The sequence below is a fragment of the Culex pipiens genome, chromosome 2 (genome assembly GCF_016801865.2).
Source record: "Culex pipiens pallens isolate TS chromosome 2, TS_CPP_V2, whole genome shotgun sequence".
Classification (NCBI taxonomy): Eukaryota; Metazoa; Arthropoda; class Insecta; order Diptera; family Culicidae; genus Culex; species Culex pipiens.
Genome location: NC_068938.1, coordinates 21060319 through 21081334, shown reverse-complemented (window position 1 = coordinate 21081334; position 21016 = coordinate 21060319). Strand labels below are relative to the sequence as shown.

The 21016-nt window shown below is 45.4% G+C and overlaps 1 protein-coding gene across 10 annotated transcripts in view; it reads left to right on the top strand.

Annotated features, from left to right (window-relative positions):
- Window positions 1-21016, top strand: part of LOC120427862 (uncharacterized) — a 131272-nt gene that overhangs the window by 86948 nt on the left and 23308 nt on the right. For 9 of the 10 annotated variants that reach the window (XM_052707609.1, XM_052707610.1, XM_052707614.1 and 6 more), the window contains exons 4-10: window positions 8223-8578; window positions 18337-18917; window positions 18976-19361; window positions 19417-19707; window positions 19948-20301; window positions 20512-20660; window positions 20718-20993. In XM_052707609.1, the coding sequence (XP_052563569.1) occupies window positions 8223-8578; window positions 18337-18917; window positions 18976-19361; window positions 19417-19707; window positions 19948-20301; window positions 20512-20660; window positions 20718-20993 (2393 nt within the window). The remainder of the gene's footprint in view (window positions 1-8222; window positions 8579-18336; window positions 18918-18975; window positions 19362-19416; window positions 19708-19947; window positions 20302-20511; window positions 20661-20717; window positions 20994-21016) is intronic. The other variant, XM_052707615.1, reaches the window with a different exon arrangement.

Here is a 21016-nt window from a genome sequence, read left to right as displayed (position 1 = left end):
GAGAGAGAAGCCGTTATTTACCAATGAGCTTCTGTCAGATGGGTGGCGGGTAGGATAATTTACGATGCCAAATTAACCAATGCGCCAATGTAAACAATCATTATTGTTTACATTGGCGCATAGGATAATTTGACATGGTAAATTATCTTATCCGCCTATCGTGCTGTGAGCGCACATACAACATGTTTTAATCTTTCGTTTTTGAAAGTTTTTGGCCCAAGTAGTGTAAACATATTATTTAACACTTATAAACAGGTGTTCCGATAGCCCCCAGCAGCACTGCATGCGCACAACTTTTATGCCAAAGTGGCAGATTACCTGGAGGCGGGCTAGCGCGGATCCTGGTGATGTACAACATCCGCGAGCGGGACTGCACCGTGGACGCGTACCGGTTGCTGAACGAATATGCCGACGATGGGGGGCGAATCGCCGCCTACAACAAAGGAACAACCTACCGAAGAAGGCGCGGCAGAGTGAGAAGAGGTCGAGGAAGACATTTCGGTGCTGGTGGAAAAGCAAGCCAAAGCGACCAAACGGAGAAGAAAAAGGACCGGTTCGAGTCGGTGGACACCGGGATGAAAAATATCTGCTTTCTACCTAACCTAACTGCGCACAAGATTCGGCGGGACAAGACCGAAACCAATAAGAAAAAGAGCTGCAACATTCTGCGGTTGATGCCGATCGACGTAATCACCAAGGCCAACCTGAAGGACACTATTGACGACGCCGGCTCTCTGTTTGATCGATACTTTGTGAGGGAACCAAAAACGTTCGTGATCATCTTCCACCGGCGATTAAACAACGGACTGGAACGCGAGAGCGTCATCACGATGTAATCGGCACCCGCTTTGAAGATGTCCAGATGTGTTTCGGTGACCGCGTTCGGGTTGGTCGCGTTGTATCGGCCGCATGGTCCTGGCTAACCTGCTTCGACAGATGCGTCGAGTAACCTCCGTCGATGACGATGTACTCCGGGGAGAACAACGACGGATCGGGGGTGAGCGATCGGTTGAACCTGCGGTAACGAAGGATGCAAGATGTTGATTCAGGAGCTGCCCTGAGAACCTTGCTCTTCGCCAAAGAATTATTCCGATCTCAGTGGTTGGATCTCCGAACGGGTTCTACGGCTGTTGCTTGGCCGACGAGTGAGGTCAGCTTGGGATTTGAAGAGCGCAAGTCGCACAAAACTGGAATCAATTGCTTTGATCGAGGTGCTTATGCGGCGGTCCGAATCGCGCGCATTTACCACCTCCAGCATCTTCGGGTTAACGAACGCCTCGAAGTCATGTCCCCGAGCAAGTCCAGGATCCTTTCCGAGTACTGGGTAAAGTGCTCGTATGAATCGAACGCCGCTAAACTGCCAGGGCCATGAACGGGTCGGTTAGGTTGCCGACTTGATGCCGTTCTGGTCACAAAAAAACAGAGGCACAGAGGAAAAACACTTGTAACGTGCTGTGCTGTGGATTGCTGTTGGCAGCAAGAATTGGAAGTTCATCAGTGGGACTTTGCCGGACAGCTCCAGATGCTGCAGGCAGGTCAAATCATACGGCGAGTACGCCCAATGGACGTAATCCAGCATTGCATTGCAGACTGCACGATAACAGAGGTAGAAAGGTAGTCGTGCGGAATATCCAAGATGGGAACATCCGAAAAGATCAACCACTGCAGGTTTTCGGGCTCTTAGACAGACAGATGGACTTTATCTGGTTGTGACGTAGTTCTTAAGCTGGCTGATGAGCAGCTATTAGGACCTGTCGAGCGCGAAGAGTCACAAGCGATTCTTCAGCGAGGTAAGTTCGCTCAGATTAGCAGCCAATTCTTCGTAAAACCAGGTAGTTTATGGCTGGCTGTGAGAAAAGATCGTCACGACGACGAAGCCGCGACGCACTTGTCGTAGTGTCCATGCTGGAACTGAAAAACCACGGTGTAGTACTGACCGATCGTGCACGGCCGCCATGCGACCGCGCATTCCGTTACGGTGGCGCTGCTCCAGCTGGACGATGCCCTGCGTAGTCAGGAACAACACGTCGTTATCGAAGCGCTTCTGCAGAGCCTTTGTAACCCATAATAATGTACGGTTTGTCCGACTGGATCCGCTTGGTGATCAATTCTTCATGAAACTATTCGTCTCTTGCAGCGCGATCAGATATTTTTGTGTCGTACGGAAATCACCTGAATCGAGAGTTCCTTAAGTGCAATTTGTAATTTTTTCCCCCTTCAAGAAACAATGACCAAACGCACCTCGACGTAAAAGCACCGGGAACTCAACCGCCGCAACCTCTGTTTCCGCCCGCTCCGGTGGCCTCAGAAACACTAGTCTCAGCAGCTCGTGCATTTTTGGATTCTCGGACACGTTGTCCCAAGCGGCCCAGACGACCTGCATCTGCGTGCGTAATTATGAGTTTGCCGTTGGCGAAGTTGTTGATAGCCGATCCGCCCGGGTTCCGGCAATCTTAATGTACTCGACGTTCGTCTTGGGGTTCTCTGACAGACCATGACCATGGTTTCTAGAAGCGTCCTCCGGACCACGTCCGCCGCCGCTTGGTTGGTCGTTGTCGGGGGACCAGGTACCGTAAAACAGTGCTGCGGGTGATGAAAAAGTAGTTTAAGGTTAAGGTTTATTAAATTTAACAGGATAACATTTCCCTCCTGAAATGTGTTAACCGGTACCATGGCCATCCGAAGTCGTCCCTGGCCAAAAGGTGGGGTGTTTTCTGGCCTTCCCGATGTTTTTTGGCGGTTCCGTGGCCATCCATAGGCAGCGAATGACAAACATGTTAAAGCTGCCTGAAATAAACCACCACCGTGGCCATCCGAAAGGCTTCCCTGCGCAAGAGGGATGATGCTTTTTGGCCATCCGGATTGGCCACGGAACGGACAAAATCTATCCGGGCGGCCAAAAAGCATCCTCCCTATTGCACAGGAACACCTTCCAGATAGCCACGGAACCAAGAAAACCCATCCGGAAAGCCAAATAATGACCAGGGTACCGGCAAAACCAACCCGGAAGGCCAAACAAATATTCGCACTCTTGCACACCGCATATTTTTTTTTTTTTGTTGCCGCAATCCTTAACCCTCCGACATTTTTCTTTTCAAACTCAGACAGACCAGAAAATCTCACAACAATGATCTGTCCGGGATCCTATCAACCAAAACAAAAAACATATTTTATGCTGTTTTATAAGTTGTTTTGGTATGCCATGCTGGAGTCGTATCCGCCAGATTCGGGAGAGAGAGCTCATTAGTTAAATTTCGCTCTTCTCTTTTGCTGTGTCAGGCATTGAAACATTTCATACTCTCTTACAGCTGACGTCTACACGTTAACCGGATCCTAGACAAACATTATTTTTAAAAAGATATATGGATATAAAAAAATCTATCATAACTTTCTAATTATTCAATAAAATGTGTACATACGTCGTTATTATATTAGCGTATGTGCATAATGATTAAAATATATTTAAAATTGTACATAGGTCGATTTGTTATTGTGGTATGTGCATCATTTTACTGAATGCACATAGGACACTGAGAGGTAAAACGACGTAAATTATTTTGTTTGAAAATTTAAGAGAATGCTCATAGGTTATTTTGCATTTCGCTAATAATTTTAAAAATTAAATACTTAGAAGAAATCGGGTTTGAAGATAGTGTAGTTTCGGATATGCAGAACGTCATGCATTGAATAACTCAGTTTGTTTACTTTTGGCGCATAGGACCTTTTGAAAAAGTACTCTAGAATTGAGAATGAAGGAGTAAAAACGATGTCGGGGGCTACTCGGAGAATTTTTACACCAAAAACAAAAATAAACAATGATTTGTAAAAAAGTACATGTTGTGAATCGACGTTTTATGAGCAAGGTTTGGAGTACTTTGCAGAATCATCTGTTTTACTGTCGGGAGTAGGGTGTAGTAAAGTGAGTTGTAGCATTTTGCTGACACAATATCAACGCTTGTTTTCATTATCTATGGAAATTTATGAATCATATTTACCATCTCTTTGAATTGTATGGTGAACTGGCGAATTGGTTAAATTTCCAGCTTTATTCTTTTTTCATTTACATTTTTTATTACCTTTTAATGTTATTTATTTAATTTTCAGTTTGTTTAATACAAAATCTTTAACAAGTATTTTGAAGTCACTTTCTTTAATTTCATATCATTTTTTTAAATTATGAATATCTTATAAAAAGGGTAAAATTTCCAGATTGTTAAAGGTATTTGTTTACAAATAAAAACAAACCAGAGAAATTAAGTACCTTAACAATTTGCACTTAGTCATAATTTACCAATGTTCTTATATGTTCAAGGATAGTTTTGGTTAATTTTTCGCTAACATTTGCATGATTTTAGACCTTTTAAATATTTGTGTTGCATCCTTTCAGAATTTAACTCAATTCAATTCAATTCAGTTTTTATTCAGTAGATAATCAATTTACAATGTGTTTAACTATTAAGCATAATAGAGTTTTGGAGGTCCTTTCAGCTATGTGTTGATATAATTTGTCTAGTGACACAATTGTTCATTACTAAAGGGCTAATCAAAGGTAGGAAAAAGTTCTAATAAAAAAACCTACACAATTACTAAAGAGACGGGATAGTAAGAGGAAAACTTAAAGCTAGATCACAGAATGATTTTGTCTTTTGACGTCGAAGAACAGCGCTGCACGAGGCAGCTTATCCATTGTACACGAATTTAATCATGAGCTCTCCCAGAGCCATGAACTGTTCTGCCTTGTTACGGCAGGCACGAAAACGGGTTAACATTTCCCCCGCGAGAGCGAAAAACTCTGGCAGGGTAAAGAGGTCATCTCCGGACACCGCTGCTTGTTCCGGAACCGTACCACCGCTCGCCGCGGTCACGCTTGCGTAAGAACCTCCCCAGCCGGGAGGAAACGCTGGAATATTCCGGTCAGCCGCGCCTTGTCCAGCTGCAGGAACGGTTGGTCTTGATCTCGGAGGTGGCCGGGTCGCTGGATGCTTCTTTTTCTTCTTAGCCTGCTCCTCGAGGTAGGCCTTTCTCGCGGCACAGCCGCGGAAGTTTGCTGTATGGTTGCCATCGCAGTTCGCGCACTTGACACGAGACCGTTGCTGCTGAGCGTCGCTTTCACTCAGCCTTGCTTTCTGGGGAAGTTTGCACTTCTCCGTGAAATGCATTTCACCGCACTTAACGCAGCGCGGTTGGAGGTTGCAGTTTCTTGAGCCGTGGCCGAATTGCTGGCAACGGTGGCATTGGGCTGCGTCCGTCGAGTTCTTAGAAAAGTACCTCCAAGTCACCCAGAAGCCATCCAACGTTTTTATCCGCCGGAGGTCCTGAAGCTTGACGGTACCACGGTCGAAGTAGAGAAGGTACAGCACGTGGGTACCCGTCACCGTGGTTGTTCTTGAGAGCACCTTGATGTCCCGGGGGTGAACTTTAGCGTCGGCAAGGTGTCCAGCCAGTTGGTCCACTGGCCGATCCATATAGCCTTGCAGAACTATTTTTGTCGGAACTGTTTCAGCCGGGTCAAATGTAAAGTACTTCACGTTGTGTGTTTTGAGGACCATCAACACTTTATCATAATTAGCCCTTTCCAACGTGATCACTTGTACATTCCTCTTACCAATCTTCAAACAGTAAATTTGTCCCTCCAGTAGCTCGTCCACACGATCAGCTAATGTGTCGACGACAAATATCGGCGGAGGTCTTCTTCCCTTCGCCGCAGTTTTGCTGTTGGTTGTTTTCTTCGACCCGCGTGCTGGATCGTCGTCGTCGTCGTCACTACTGCTGGTGCTGCAGTCGTCTTCATTGTCCTCATCATCACCACTCAGCGGCTCGAACTCGTTGCGTGTGGGGACGGGGGTGACGGAGGGGACGCCGGAGGCCTGCCGGCCTGCCTTAGCTGTTTTCACACGTAGCTGGTACGGGCTGCGATAGTGTGGATGCAGCTTTGTTTTGTCAATGCCTTCCAACGCTGTCGCCGCGGTGGAAGGCTTGATTTGACTATTGGCCGGATTGTTTTTAGTAATCCGGCCAGGAGACGGGTTCCGCGAGGTCCCCGGTGCTGCACTCGAGTTGCCATGCCTAGCGCCACGCTTGGGCATCTCCGGGCGGCAAGTTCGCGAAGAAACACTTCACCCGCGGCGTGAAAATCTCGAAAATTATACGGAGCACTGAAACTTTGTTATGGCTGGCTCCAACGTAGGTAGCCCGATCGAATTTAACTCAAATGTAAAATTTGCATTTAAAATTTGAAGTTTTTTTTCTAAATGAATTTTTATTGAATAAAAATGACTCAAACAAAAAAGACCTAAAATTCAAATCTTGGAAATATTTTCCAATGATTTTTCACTTATAATGCTTCTGCAAAAGTTGAAGTCGTATTATTCTTGAATTGTATTTTTATTTTGACTTCCGACGTCCAAAAAAACTCGTGAGAAAATATTTTTTACCAATTTTCAATTTTAAAAATGCATTGAAATGTGAACTTTTAAAATTATAAAAAAAAACTCTTGAATTTCATGAATAGTTTCTAGTGACTTTGTCAATGTTTTAAAAAAAAAGATGTTCAAGTGTCAATTTAGCGGTTTTTAAACTTATATCTCCTACATAACATAACATAACAAATTTCAAACTAAGTATGCAGTTATATTTGTTTTGTTCCAGATAATGAGTTGACTCGTTTTGTTGTATCTTAAAAGATAACGGTTTAAATCTAAGCAAAAATATAAAAACAAAATCGAGAAGTTGACCATCAAAATTTATAATAAATGCAAATAAGCCAAAGATAATTTAATTTTGCAGAATAGGCCTACCATACTACCATCAAAAATGAAAAGCTAAATACTTAAAATGAATGAAGAAAATTTCAAAGAAAAAAGTCTTATTTTGGTCTTCAGATCAAAAGTTGTTAACCCCAAATTTATTTTTCAAAGTTTTTTTATTTTCCCCATGTTCAGGAGGTCATTTTTAGCAACTTTTGTTCTACGAAAAACTATACTTCTCTTGTTTTATGTTTTTTTTAGTATTTTAATTTGCATTTATCTTGTTTAGTTTATGTTTTTTTTTTTGATAGTATATGGCATATTCTATCATTTCCTATCATTACATTTTGCCTTTCTAATTTTTTCCTTTTTTTACAGTCTCTTTTGAAATTTGTTGCTTGTTTTCACATTTTCTGCTTTAGAATGGCACCATCATCATTTAAATTGTAAAAAATGTAAAGAGACATAGTCTGGGACACTAGAAAAATTACTGCATACTTCTTTTTACTGAAAATGTAGGAAATGTTAGTAAAAACACAGCCAAAGTTGACCCCTTAAAAAAGACATTTTTAAAAATATTGGCAAAGTCACATAAAACAAGTTAAACTTTCAACCCAAAAATCAAAATTTTCTTCTTTCCAATGCTTTTTAAAGATCAAAAATTGGTTGAAAAATGGATTTTTGTCGATTTTTTAAATCGAAGCCCGTCTAAAGGCGGGGTTAGGTTGTAGAGGGTTAAAAATTACCTACTGAAAACGGGAAAAATAAAAAAAATAGGTGTAAGGGTAATAAACAGCAAAAAAGTAGTAATCCAGCATTATTTAATGAAATTCTATGTAATATTACAACCAGAAACATAGAGCCCTATAGTATGGGAAATTTACCTAACCGAAATATCAGGTATGTATCCTTTGATATCGTTTATCCTTAAGCAGGTATTAGACTATGACAAACAAACAAACAAACTCATACTTTTTGACAGTTTGCCTACATACCTTTTGTTTTGTTTGCGAGTTTGGCAACTGTCAAACACGAAAAAATACGAGTTTGTTTGTTTCCTATAGTCTAATACCTGCTTTACCACTCTTCATCGGTCTGATAGCCGAGCGGGCTATGGCACCAGCCCCATGGGTTGGTGCTGGGTTTGAACGGCTGAATTTTTTTTTTGTGTGAAGAAAAATTTTACATGCAGTGTCTAATATTAGGTGACGTTAAAAAAAATTTCAATAAACTTTTGCTTTTATTATTATGCTAATGATGATTTTGAACTTTTTGAGTCTATAACGATATTAACAAGCAAGCTATCCAAAACTTCTCTGAAAATAAGCATGGTTTCATAGTGTCCATCAATTTGTTGAAATTAAGAGATAATTCTCCACCTTCTTGAGATTCCTTCTTTTCCTCTGTTTTTTTTTGTCATATAACTTAGAAAATTCATAAACTAATCAAAACAATTACTTTCCTATTCTCTTCCAGGTTGGTGGTCAATGGCCCAGCTCGCGGCCCAGGACTACTTTGCCCGGCTGCAAGCGTCGGGGATGGCCGGCCAGATGCCGTTTCCGCACGGGGCCGACCTGGCCAGTGCCTTCCCCGGGGGTCTAGGAGGCCTCGGTGCGATGGGCGGTGCCGGAGCGGGTGGTGGCGCCGGAAGTGGTGGCGCAGGAGGTGCTGGCGGTGGTGGTGGTGGCGGTTCCAACGGAAAGGGCGGAGGAGGTGGCAAGGGCAAAAAGCGAGACCGGAGCAGTAACAGCAACAGCAGCAACGCCAGCAGTACGGGAGGAGCCGGTGGAGGTGGTGGTGCCGGAGGGGCCAACTCGGTGGGTGGCTATAAGGTGAGAGAAAAAAAGGGAAATTCTTGGGGGGAGGGGACATTTTCCGGAGTTTTTTTTAACCGCTATCCACGACCTGTCTACTGAACGAGGCGGAAAACGCCCACTCATTTTGAGAGCATTGAAAAGCAGCTTCCGTTTGGCAAGTCGGAACGATAGCTTTTGACCTAAATGAATTAGGGTTACCCTTACTTTATAGTTTCAAAGATTACAAAACTCTCAAAATTAATTGCATTGGTTTTGATTTGTTTTAACACAAAGTTTAAAAAATGAATGCAATCCCAAATGGTGGGAAATCGCGAATTCCGCCCCCACCCCAATTACACCCCCTCACCAGAACCAGCATCCTGAAAAATTCCAACATGAGCGGCGGGATGTGCGCGAGAGAGAGTGTTTTTCACGATTCTCATTATAATTTGATGTCGCGCGATTTTCAAGTGGGTGGGTGGGTTGTTGGAAATTCCAGCCACGAAACACACCTGTCACACCTCGATGCTGGTGGAGAAATAATCGACACATAAAATTGGTGTGGGAGGAGGGACGAACAGAGAAAATCCCTTTTTGGGAAATAAATCGTGATTTATCTGTGTTCGCTCCCGCTACTGCGGTTCAGGTGATGGGGGAAATCGGGAGCAGATCAATAAAGTTTTTTTTTATTTTTTTTTTGTTTTCATGGGATATCGAATTTTGCACTTTCCGAGTCCTGTGGGCGAATTCGGAGTGCAATTGAATCAATTGCATGAAATTATGTTATTTCCTCTCGTGGATCCCTGATGATGACTGATGCTATTTTTGACTACTCAAAATAGTGTTGGAATAATTTAAATCAAATATTTGAACTTGTGGGGGCCTTTCCTATGACCAAAGAAGCTATTTTGTGTCATTGGTTCACTCATACAAGTCTCCATACAATTTTGGCAGCTGTCCATACAAAAACTTTTGAGAAAAATAGCTACATGGAAAAAATGTCGATTTTTAAATTAGGCCGTTGCAAATATTTTTCAAAGTTTATGTCCCTCGGCTCTGACCAAAGTCAAGGGGCCCCTTGAAAAAAAATTCTGCTGAAATTTTGAAATTTATGAAACAATATAATTTGTTGATCCATATTTTTTTGATGCAATAATTGATTGCAATAATTGTTTTCTTTCAAATTGCCGTTGTTCATGTTCTTCGTTACAACATCTTGACATTTTTTAAATGGCTGATTGTTTTGAAAACTTTGTCTAATCTAATCTAATCTAACACAAACGCAGCCAGTCCGATGAAAGCATGCTGGAAAGTTTTGTGATTAGATTACGCCCCAAGCACTTTTCTTGTCATTATTAATAATTGCAGTACATCCGAGAACACCCGAAAATGCATTGCAAAAATTAAAGTGGCCAGCCCTACTACGTTGTGTTTACCGCAGAGAGGATTCTGAGAACGGATCACATTTCACAGAATCTACAGGGGAGGAAGAATGCGTGAACATACCGTACCAAACGCTCCAGTTTATAGTTTGATATGTGAGCAATTCTCTACCAAAACCGGATATGGATTTTATTTGTATTTTTTTATTTGACTCAAACTTTGTGGGGGCCTTCCCTATGACCAAATAAACTATTTTGTGTGATTGGTTCATCCATACAAGTCTCCATACAATTTTGGCTGCTGTCCATACAAAAATGGTATGTAAATATTCAAACAGCTGTAACTTTTGAGTGAATTTTCTGATCAATTTGGTGTCTTGGGCAAAGTTGTAGGTATTGTTAAGGACTTTTGAAAAAAAAAAAATAGGTACACGGAAAAAAATGTTTGCAGATTTTTTAATCAACTTTTTTTTTACTAAAACTCAATTTCCCAAAATACATATGTTTTGATTTTCGAGATTTTTTGATATGTTTCAGGGGACAAAAATCCGCAACTTTTGAGCCATAGAGAAACATAATCAAAAAATCTGCCGCCGAGCTATAAATTTTTGAAAAAATAGTGATTTTTGGAAAAAATCGAAGTTTCATGCAGATTGTTTGAATAAAGGGCTCCGTTTTCAAGATATAGCCACCGAATGTTTGATTTTAGCGAAATATTTGCAGTTTTTAAATTTTTAAAAATAGTGACCATAAGTGACCATTTCTAAAAATATTTTTTTTTAGAAGTTCAGAAAATTTGCTATAAAATTGTCTAAGAGACATTGAAGATTGGACCTCGGGTTGTTGGACCTGAATTGGTCAGAATTGGCCAATTTGGATGCTTCCGGTTGCAAAAGATCCAGATTTGTCTATATTTGTAACTGTCAGATGGGGGACAAATACGGTCAATTTTTACCGGAGTTATTCCGGATTCCGTTGGGGTACCTCGTCCCTCTTATATGAGTTTTTGGTCAATATAACAAAAACTTTTCCACAGAACAATGCCGGAAGTGATGCACAACTTCAAGGCATCATCCTAATACATTAGAGCGTCCAATTTCCCGGAGTTACAAAATTCCCGGGAAACGGGAAACATTCAACAAATTTCCCGGGAATTCCCGGGAAATTCTAAATTAATCGAAAATTGTTCTGATCCTGGTTTTGGTCAATATTTTGCAACAAAATAGTATTAAATAGCAATTCTAATGGTCAAAGTAAGTGTAAGGTTCACTTAATGCCTTGGCTGCTTGTAAAAAAACATACAATTTCAGGAAAATATATAAATTTTCTAAATTCGTTCGTTCAAAATATAATGATTAGTATTTTGTATTGATAAGAAGTAGCCAGGTATATGTTTTTCATGGCAAATATTTTATTCATAACAAATCTTACTGGATTAATCTCATGAATAGATATATAAGCATTGAATTTACCTTAGAAATCTGCTATTCACTCGAAACACCATTTTTATGTAATTACAACTTACAGTTTTCAAATGTTTGGAGCGAGTATTTGAAATATGTTTACATTTTTTGAAGTAGTTTTTTAATGATTTTTTAATGATTCGGCCTAATAAAAGACTTCGGTTAAAAGAATTTTCATAGAAAAAAAAGTTGTTTAGTAGTTTCAGATTTAAACTTAACGCCCTTGGTACACTAAAAAAAAATGAGTTCGCGTAAACGTGAACAGAGTTCATGCCACCGGGAACCAGGAAGAAAACTGTTCAACTTTTATAGTGCATTGCACCATGAAAGTAAACAGTTTTCTTCCTGGTTCCCGTTGGCATGAGCTCTGTTCACGTTTACGCGAACTCATTTTTTTGAGTGTAGCTCAAGTGCACTTTATATTTTAAACTTATGACTGTAATTTCTCGATTTTTTTTGAACAAATTAACTTAATAATTTGGTAATGGGAAACAAAACAAAAAAAAAATTGATCTTGGCGGGAAGAGTTACCTTATTTTCAAATGATATAACAAGAATTTTTGCTTAAAAAGCTTACCAAAATTTTAATAGTTTATTTTTAATATCGTAAGTTTATTCATAATATCGTACAAGATTTATACCTAGTTGTGAATGCTTCAGAAATTATTAACATCTGAAATAAATCTTAGCTTAGCTTAGCTTGGTTGACCGTACTCTAGCCGAGCATAAAGCTCGCAATAGCTAGGTTGGCGCCGATAAGGAATATAAATGCGTCAGGAATGTGCCGAATGACACATCACCACTCATTTGTCCTTTTGGTCGACTCCTCACGATCAACGGGGGAGGTGGGGAGGGATTTGATGATTGGATATCCTATAGAGATGCCTAAGAACTTAGACGACCTCCAAGATATCCGGATTTGGAAGGGGAAAGGGTTTTATGGGATACTTCACCGACGAATGAAGTAGTGAGCGTTGGTAAATTGAAAATTGAAATGCAATAATATAATAAGGAAGAAATTAGAACGCTCTCACCAAATTCATTTCTGGGATCATCCAACCAGCTCCCAACTCCGATATAAATCTCTTCCGTAGGCCACGTAGCCCCAGTTAGGTCAGCAGTTGACGCTGTTGACGCCATCCACATCCGGCATCCGCAAACCACCGACGTCGTCCAAGAAAATATCTGCAGAAGCACTTTCAAAACTTGGTCGTTTCCTTTCCACTTCCATGGAATCTCCTGCGATGCCGAATGTAGAATCCAGCTGGTCCACCGCAGTAACGACTGCCGCCGTCACCGTAGAACTGGTTTCCAGCTTCCGCAGGCGTTTGGCCCTGATTTTTCCAGAATGAGCTCCTTCTCGGATTGTTCCGCTTAAGAAACTTTCACTACTGAAGCCATTTTTATTCCATAACTTTTCAAACAATTTCTTCTTATGAATTTGAAAAAAAATATATTTATATTCAATGAACAAGAATTTTTTGAAAAAACGTGACAATTCGAAAAATGAACGCGCCTGCACGCCCCGACTACTACGATCTATCCCTATTAACATCTGAAATAAATCTTGAAATAAAATTTTTAGACGAACTGATAAATTCAATAAGAACAGTAAATTGAATTTATTAAAATATGTTTTTTTTATTTTGATTTTTTTTAAAGTTTAAAAAATGTACCAGAAAGTTAAGAAAATGTTCCGCTTTCGCTTCCGCTTGAATTTCGAGAATTCCCGGGAAATTTACAAATTTCCCGGGAAACGGGAAATTTTTAGATTGTGGTAGAGCTCGTAAAAAGTAAACTACTCAGCTCAGTGGTTTGAACAAGAATGATAATTTTATTTTCCGTCATCAATTACGTCTACTACGATTGGGTCCTCAATCAGGACGCCTACTTGCACCGACACTCCTCCTCGAACTGATCCGGTCGAATCCCAATCGCCGAACGCAGCTTCTCCAACTTGATCCTCGCAAGCGGCTTCGTCATCACATTAGCTAGCATGTTCTCCGTGGGGCAATACTGCAACCTTATCGTTCCCTTCTCCTGCAGATCTCGAACAAAAAAGTATCGCGTCTCGATGTGTTTGCTTCGGCGCACGATCTTGTCGCTTTCCACCAACTTGATGCAACTCTGGTTGTCCTCGTTCACTCTGGTTGGTCCAAGAGCTGCCTTTCCAACTTCTTCTAGCAATCTGCGAGTCCAGATGAGCTCCTGACATCCTTCAGCTAGGGCAACGAACTCTGCTTCGGTTGAGCTCAGCGCCACACAGGTTTGCTTCCTGGTGCACCATGCGACAAGTCCACCTCCGAACTGCAACAGTACGCCAGAGTTTGACTTCCGGTCCCGTGAATTTCCAGCCCAATCTGCGTCAACGAACATCTGCAATTCTTCGTTCGTGGCACCCAGCTGGAGCTTGTGATTGATCGTCGAATCCAGATAGCGCAGAACTCGCTTTGCTTCGTTCCAGTCCTGTTGATTCGGCTTGCTGGACTTCTGGGCCAAGATCGACGTGCTCACTGCAATATCTGGCCTGGTGTGCACCGCTACGTACAGCAGACCTCCAATCAAGCTGAGGTAGTCCTGGTTGTTGGGAAGTGGCTTGCACTCCTCCTCCTTCTGCTGCAGGTAGCCGGGGTCGAGTGGTACCTTGGACGGCTTCGCTTGCTCCAGATTAAACCGTTGTACCAGCTTCCGGATGTACGTCGCTTGGTTCAGCTTGTAACCGGCATCGCTTCTCTCGACTTCCATTCCGAGAAAGTGTCGTATATCACCGAGGTTGGTTACGGTGAAATTCCGCTGCAGACTCTCGAAGATGGCGTTGAACTCCTCCTCGGTCTGCGTGACGATGACCATGTCATCGACGTAGATTAGAATGTACGCAAACGTATCATCCTGGCGCCGCATGTATAGGCAAGGATCCGATTTCGACTGCTGGAATCCGATCGACTTGAAAGTTGAGTCCACCTTACGGTTCCAAACACGTGCGGACTGCTTCAAACCGTATAGACTCCTCCTCAAACGACAAACGGTCCGTTCGTCGCCGGTGGTGTAACCTTCGGGTTGCCGCATGAAAATCGTTTCCTCCAGTTCGCCGTTCAGATAAGCCGTTTTAACGTCGACATGCTTGACAACGGAGTTCCTGCGGCTCGCAATGGTTAGCAGCACTCGGAAAGTCACCTGCTTCGCCACAGGTGCGAAAACTTCATCGTAGTCCGTGCCGTATTTTTGCGTAAATCCTTGAGCCACGATCCGTGCCTTGTGACGAACTACACGTCCGTGCTCGTCACGTTTGGTTTTAAACAACCATTTGCAACCGATCGCCTTCTTGTCCGAAGGAAGCTGCACCAGCTCCCACGTGTTGTTGTCCATCAGCGCCTGGAGCTCTTCGCCCATGGCGGTCCGCCACAGATCAGCTTCGTCGCTGCGCAGCGCCTCGGCCACCGTTCGAGGGTCCGTCGACTTCTTAGTAGCACCCTTGCTTGCCTTGAGTCCATGTTTAACGCTGCTGGGGCCGGCTTCCGCAAAATCGTCAGAAGATGGGTTATCTGTGGAGTGATGGGACGGCAAGCCTTTGCTCGGAAGGACATAATTTTTGTACTTGCCTGGGACGGCGCGCTCCCTGCCGCTGCGCCTCAACACCTGTGACTCGGGTGGATATAGAGTTTTTCGCGGGGGGAGCGCCAAGATCGTCACGTCACTGTCGTCCGAGCTCTCGCCAACGCTTGATTCAACTTGCGAGAAAAATTCAGCTTCGGACTCCGACTCTTCATCTTCAGACGTCTCTGGCTCGGTCGCAGGTGGCACGACCTCCGGTCCGGAATGTGCCAACGCAGCTGGTTGCTCCGGGACGTCATCGCGTTCAGCGTCAGGTACCTCGGGGTTAGCCGCAGGTGGCATCTCCTGCACGATAGGTTCAGCTACAGGTTCCGAGATGTTGTCAAACTCCAGACTCACGAAAGTACGCACTCGCTTCGGGTTGCTGCTTTCGGCTGGTTTCATAGTCTCTGGTCGTCCTGCTTCGCCAACGAAGATCACGTCTCGGCTTTTGAAAACGCTCTTCTTCACAGGATCGTAGAGACGGTACCCCTTGGTGTGCTCGTCGAAACCGACAAGGATGGTCTCCTTCGATTTCTCGTCCCACTTCTTGCGTTTCTGCTTTGGAATGTGTGCCATCGCCTTGATCCCGAAAACTCGAACATGCGACAGGTCAGGCTTGCGTCCACTCCAAGCTTCTTCCGGCGTGAGGTTGTGACCTTTGGTGGGCGAACGGTTGATGAGATAAATCGCAGCTGACACCGCCTCCGCCCAAAATGACTTCGGTAGCTTCGCCTCGAATAGCATACAGCGTGCTCGCTCCACACAGGTACGGTTGACCCGCTCGGCCATACCGTTTTGTTCCGGGGTGTACTCTACAGTGGTCTCGTGCTTGATACCGAGTTCACGTAGACGCTTCTGGAAGGAACGGTTAACGAATTCCTTACCGTTATCGCTGCGGAGTACTTTCAGCTTCCGCCCGGTTTGTCTCTCAGCGAGAGTGCGGAACTCGTCGAACGCGTGAAGAACTTCAGACTCGGACTTCGTCTCCAAGAAGTAGACTGCAATCCGTCTCGTTTTGTCGTCCACGAACGACACGTAGTACCTGCTCCCGCCAACTGACGTTTCCTCCATCGGTCCGCAAATGTCCGTGTGCACGAGTTCCAGGATATCGTTGGCACGGTGTCCTTTCTTCGGAAATGGTAGTCTGGTTTGCTTACCCTTAGCGCACACCACGCAGTTGTCAGCAACAGCGTCCTTGAACTGCACTCCAGAGACTAGGCCGTTTCTCAGCATCTTCAAACTTGAATTGCCGAGATGTCCCATCCTTCGATGCCAGACGTCCATGCTTGGTGGTGAAGCTGCTAGGGTCAACGCAACATCCCTCTCCTTTTCCTCGAACTGGAACAACCCGTTCTTCACGTCGTGGCGGCCGGTAGCGATGAGATCGCCATCCGCATCCTCGATTCTGACGCCACGGTTGGTAAAACGTACCTCGAAACCTCGTCGAACGATTTGACTCACCGACAAGAGATTGTTGGACATCGATGGAATGAACTTGACGTGGTTGATTTCAATCGGCAGGCTTTCGGAGTTACACTTCGGCTTGAGCTGGACAGTTCCAGTGGCTACGATGTTCATCGGTTGCTTGTCAGCTGCCATAACGACACCGCTCGCCGCCCGTTCACCAGTCAGCAGGCTACGATTCTTCGTGAAATGCTCCGATGCTCCCGAATCAAAAATCCAGCTGTCATCTTCAAACCCTTCGTTCGTCGCCAACACCGTTGCGAAGGCTGAACCAGTTCTTGATTGGCAGTCCCTGGCAACGTGTCCGTGTCGATGGCAACGCTTGCACTTCGGTCCTTTTGGTTGTTGCTCAGCTGACCGTCCTTGGGCTGCGCTGGGCTTCTGCTTCGGCGGATACGGTTTTCGTCCGACGAACGCAGTCTTCTCCGGGACCGAATGCATTTCCTGGAGTAACTTCGTCTTGATGCTGTCCCCGGTAATGGCGAGACCAGAATTTTCCAGGGCCATCAGCATCGGCTTGTACTCTTCCGGAAGACCAGCGAGTAGGAAAGTTCCGACCCATTCCTCGCTGACATCAAATCCAACGCCGCGGATCTGGTGGGCGGTGGACACGATTTCGTTCACGTAGATCTCCATAGAACCGCATGCCGTGAGGGTCATCGTAATCAGCTTCCGTAGAAGACCAACACGCCGCATCAGTCCCGCGTCCTCGAAAGCCGCTTCCAGCTTCGACCAGGCTTCACGAGCTGTCTTGACGCCCTTCACGTGCACATAGACCGTTGGGTCTAGTAGTAGGATAATCTTGCCGCGCGCTTTGCGGCACTTCCGTTCGTCAATCGGTGGCAAGGTTCCGTCAGCGTTCAACGTTGGCTTCACAACTTCCCAAAGCTCCTCCAGTTCCAAGAACGTCTCAACAGCGAATTTCCACGTCGACCAATTGTCCCGGCCGGTTAAACGCTCAATCGACGGGAGACTGAGCATGTTTGAGTGATGGGGAACTTGCTGCGGGGCTTGAGGGTTGTCTGGAACTTGACCGTTGACTTGCGGATTCATCTTCTTTCAATTCTTGAATCTGGGCCAATAACCTTTTAGATTGTGGTAGAGCTCGTAAAAAGTAAACTACTCAGCTCAGTGGTTTGAACAAGAATGATAATTTTATTTTCCGTCATCAATTACGTCTACTACGATTGGGTCCTCAATCAGGACGCCTACTTGCACCGACAGAAATATGTTTTTTCGGGAAATCCCGGGAATTCCTGGGAATTTTTTCCCGGGACGGGAAATTGGACGCTCTATAATACATCATCCCAAACACCCGAATAGGAGAGCCAAGGTACCCAACGAAATCCGGAATATCTTCGGTAAAAAATGGAACATATTTGTCCCCGTCTGACAGTTAAAAATATAGACAAATCGGGATCATTTGCAACCGGAAGCATTCAAATTGGTCAATTCTACCAAAAGTTACTAGATCTCTAAGAAAAAAAGGGGTCAAATGGCTACCCGAGCATTTGAGTGTTAATGTGTCTTTTGAGTGTATTTAGTATTTTCAGAAAAAAAATACATATAAATTTAGGCTTGTATGAATTTTATGTTTGGTCTCGCCTACTACTGTTAACAGCTGTTATATTGCAAAACTGTTAAAATTTCTGTTGATTAAAAGTTTTGTGCTTATAAGCAATGGTATTTTTTCAGGTTATTGATAAAAAATTGAATTGCATATACAATTTAAATGTTTATAAAGATTATTTAATGTTTTAAAGAATCAATTATGTTAGTAATTGTCCACATGGTCAATGGTTGGCCCCAAATGAAAAGAATGAAAACCCAGTTTTTTTTAACCTTCTTAAAACCATCCTAATCAAACAAAATTGCTTCTCTTTTTTCGCAGAACTCATCCTCCCCATCGGTATCGCAAGCCGCGGCAGCGGCCGCCTACAAGCAATCCCTCTACAGCCAAGCCACTCTGCACAAAGAACTGATGGCCATTACGGCGGCGGCAGCCGCTGCCCAGCAAAGCCCTTCCGGCAACAGTGGAGGAGGTGGTGGCGGCGGCGGAGGTGGAGGCGGTTCATCCAAGTCAAAGTCCTCTTCCGGAGGAAGCAATCGCGGCAGCTCGGGAGGCAGCTCCAACGACATCCTCTCGATGACGCGCGGCTCTTCGGCGTCGCCGTCGGTCAACTCGTCCAAATCGCAAGGCCCCTCGCCGAGTGTCACAATCAGTGCCAGCAACATGTCGGGTGGGAATCACCTGCAGGGGATGGGCGGCGGTAGGTCCGGGAAGGACGGGAAGGGTGCTGGTCAGAACATGGCGGCGGATTTGGGGCTGAGCGCGTCGATGAACGCGCTGAACACGCTGTCGCAGTTCGGGAACATGGATCTGAGCTCGCCGCAGAACGTGACGGCCACGATGAACGCGCTGGCCGCGAGTTCGGCCAAGGCCAAGGACTACATGTCGTCGGGGATATTGAAGTGAGTGTTGGGTGTTTGTAGTGTATGGTTGGTCTCTCAATGATTGATTTAATTTTAGTGATCCGTCTTCGTTGCTTGGAGTCCGGCTGCCGCCGGATACGGAGATCATCAAGTACACCAGCTCGATCGTGGGCGGAGGTCCCAAGGGTTCGAACAACAGCAACAACAGTGGAAATAGTGGAGGTGGTGGAAGTAGTCGTAACCGGAACAAGAACAAGACCGCTCCAATTGAGGAAAGTTCGCTGTTTGCTCAGCTGCATGGAATGAGTACGGCCAAGCGGGCACGAATGGATCCGAATGACTATAGTGGCGGACAGGGGACGACTGGTACGAGTGGAGGAACGTTGACTTCGGGTAGTGGAAGTGGTGGTAACAACGACCGAATCGAGGTGATTAAGCTACCTCCGACGATCACGTCGAACGGGGTGTACAACACGGGAAAAGGTAAGAGATATTGGAGGAAGGTTTGGATCTAGACTAATGCGATGTTCCATTTCAGGAAAAGACTCGATGGCCGACCAGATCAATGACTGGGCCGGACTGAATCTCAGCGGAAAAGGTTCGTCGGCGATGGCGAATTCGCTGGCCGCGGCGGCAGCTGCCGTGGCCGCCGAGGCCCAGGACGACGCACCGCTCAACCTGTCCATGAAGTCGTCCAAGTCGGATAGCCGCGCCTCGCCGGCACCTTCCCCGGCCGGTTCGGGCTCCACGCCCAGTGCCAACAGCTTGCAGAGCTTGAGCACGATCACGGCCGCGCTCGGAGGTTCCGGTGGCAACGATACGCCACGATGTAAGTTGAAAATCTTTGACGAATTGCTCCGCCGCTTTGTAGTTTCGCCCTCCTTTGTTATGTTGCATGTGTCCTCCCACCCCCATTCACGATCCTGCTAGGCACCAACCACCTCACGATCCCCGTAAGCAACCCCAACTCCGCAAAGAATGTGGAGAAGTGACGAAAGAGGTCGGCACCATAAGCAATATCTACCTTCTTTCTCTCTTTCTCTTCCTTAATACGAATAATCCACAACAGCTCGTCGCAAGTCCAACAATAAGAACCGCTCGTCTGCGGCGGCCGCGGCCGCAATGGCCGACGCCGCGTCTTCGCTGGCGGCCGCTGCTGGCAGTGCTTCCGGGGCCAACAACAACAGCAGTATCAGTTCGCTCCTGATGGCTGCCGGCAGTGGCAGCGGTGCCAACGCCGGCAACGGAACTCAACCGGCCGGCGGAAGTTCTGCCTCCGGAGGGGCGGCTGCGACGACCGCCGGTGGTAACGGAAGCGGTGCCAACAATCATCTCGCCGCCCAGCTGGGCCTGAACAGCTCGCTGTCCGAGCTGTTGAAGATCTCCAACTATGAGGAGTACGATTACGCGGGCCTCTCCGGATGTTAGTATCAAGTGGCGGTTGTTGACCCTGAGTTTTCCGTTTGTCCCCTCTCCGTTCGGTCCTTGTTTTCCCCGGTCCCATTTCTTGGTTGGTGACTCACAGATCTTCAAAATTTCGTTCGTTTTCGTTTCGGCATGAGTTTCTTACCGTTTGGAGTCACCAATTACTTGGACCGTTTATACTAACTGATCTCCTCTCCCCCTTTTGCAGCCCAATTCAAGGAGGGTCGACCGCGCAACCTCGGCCGTGGTGTGTCCAAACCCAAGAAGAACACCGTGGCGTCCCTGTTGGCGCAGAGCCGGGCCGTCGGCTCGAAACCGCTGACGGCGCAGCAACTGCTCACCCAGGAAGCTGAAATTGTAAGTTCTGCAACCGTACTCAACTCTGTAGATCCCGATTGACCGTCTCTTTCCCAGGAAAAACTCCGCCAGGCAATGATCGAAGCTAGTCAATCGATGGAGAGTACGTCCAACACCAACACCGACACCGAGAGCGTCGCCGAGTCCGGCATGTCCGAGTCCGAGGGCGAGGAGCAGATCAACGTGAAGGAGCTGCGCGTCCCGCTCGAGAAGGGCTGGCGCCGCGAAACCGTCATCCGCGGGCTCACCAAGAACGGCCAGATCAAGGGCGACGTGTTTTACTACCCGCCGCAGAGCCTCAACAAGATGAAGGGCATGAACCAGGTGCAGCTGGTGAGTTGCCTCCCCCGGAATCC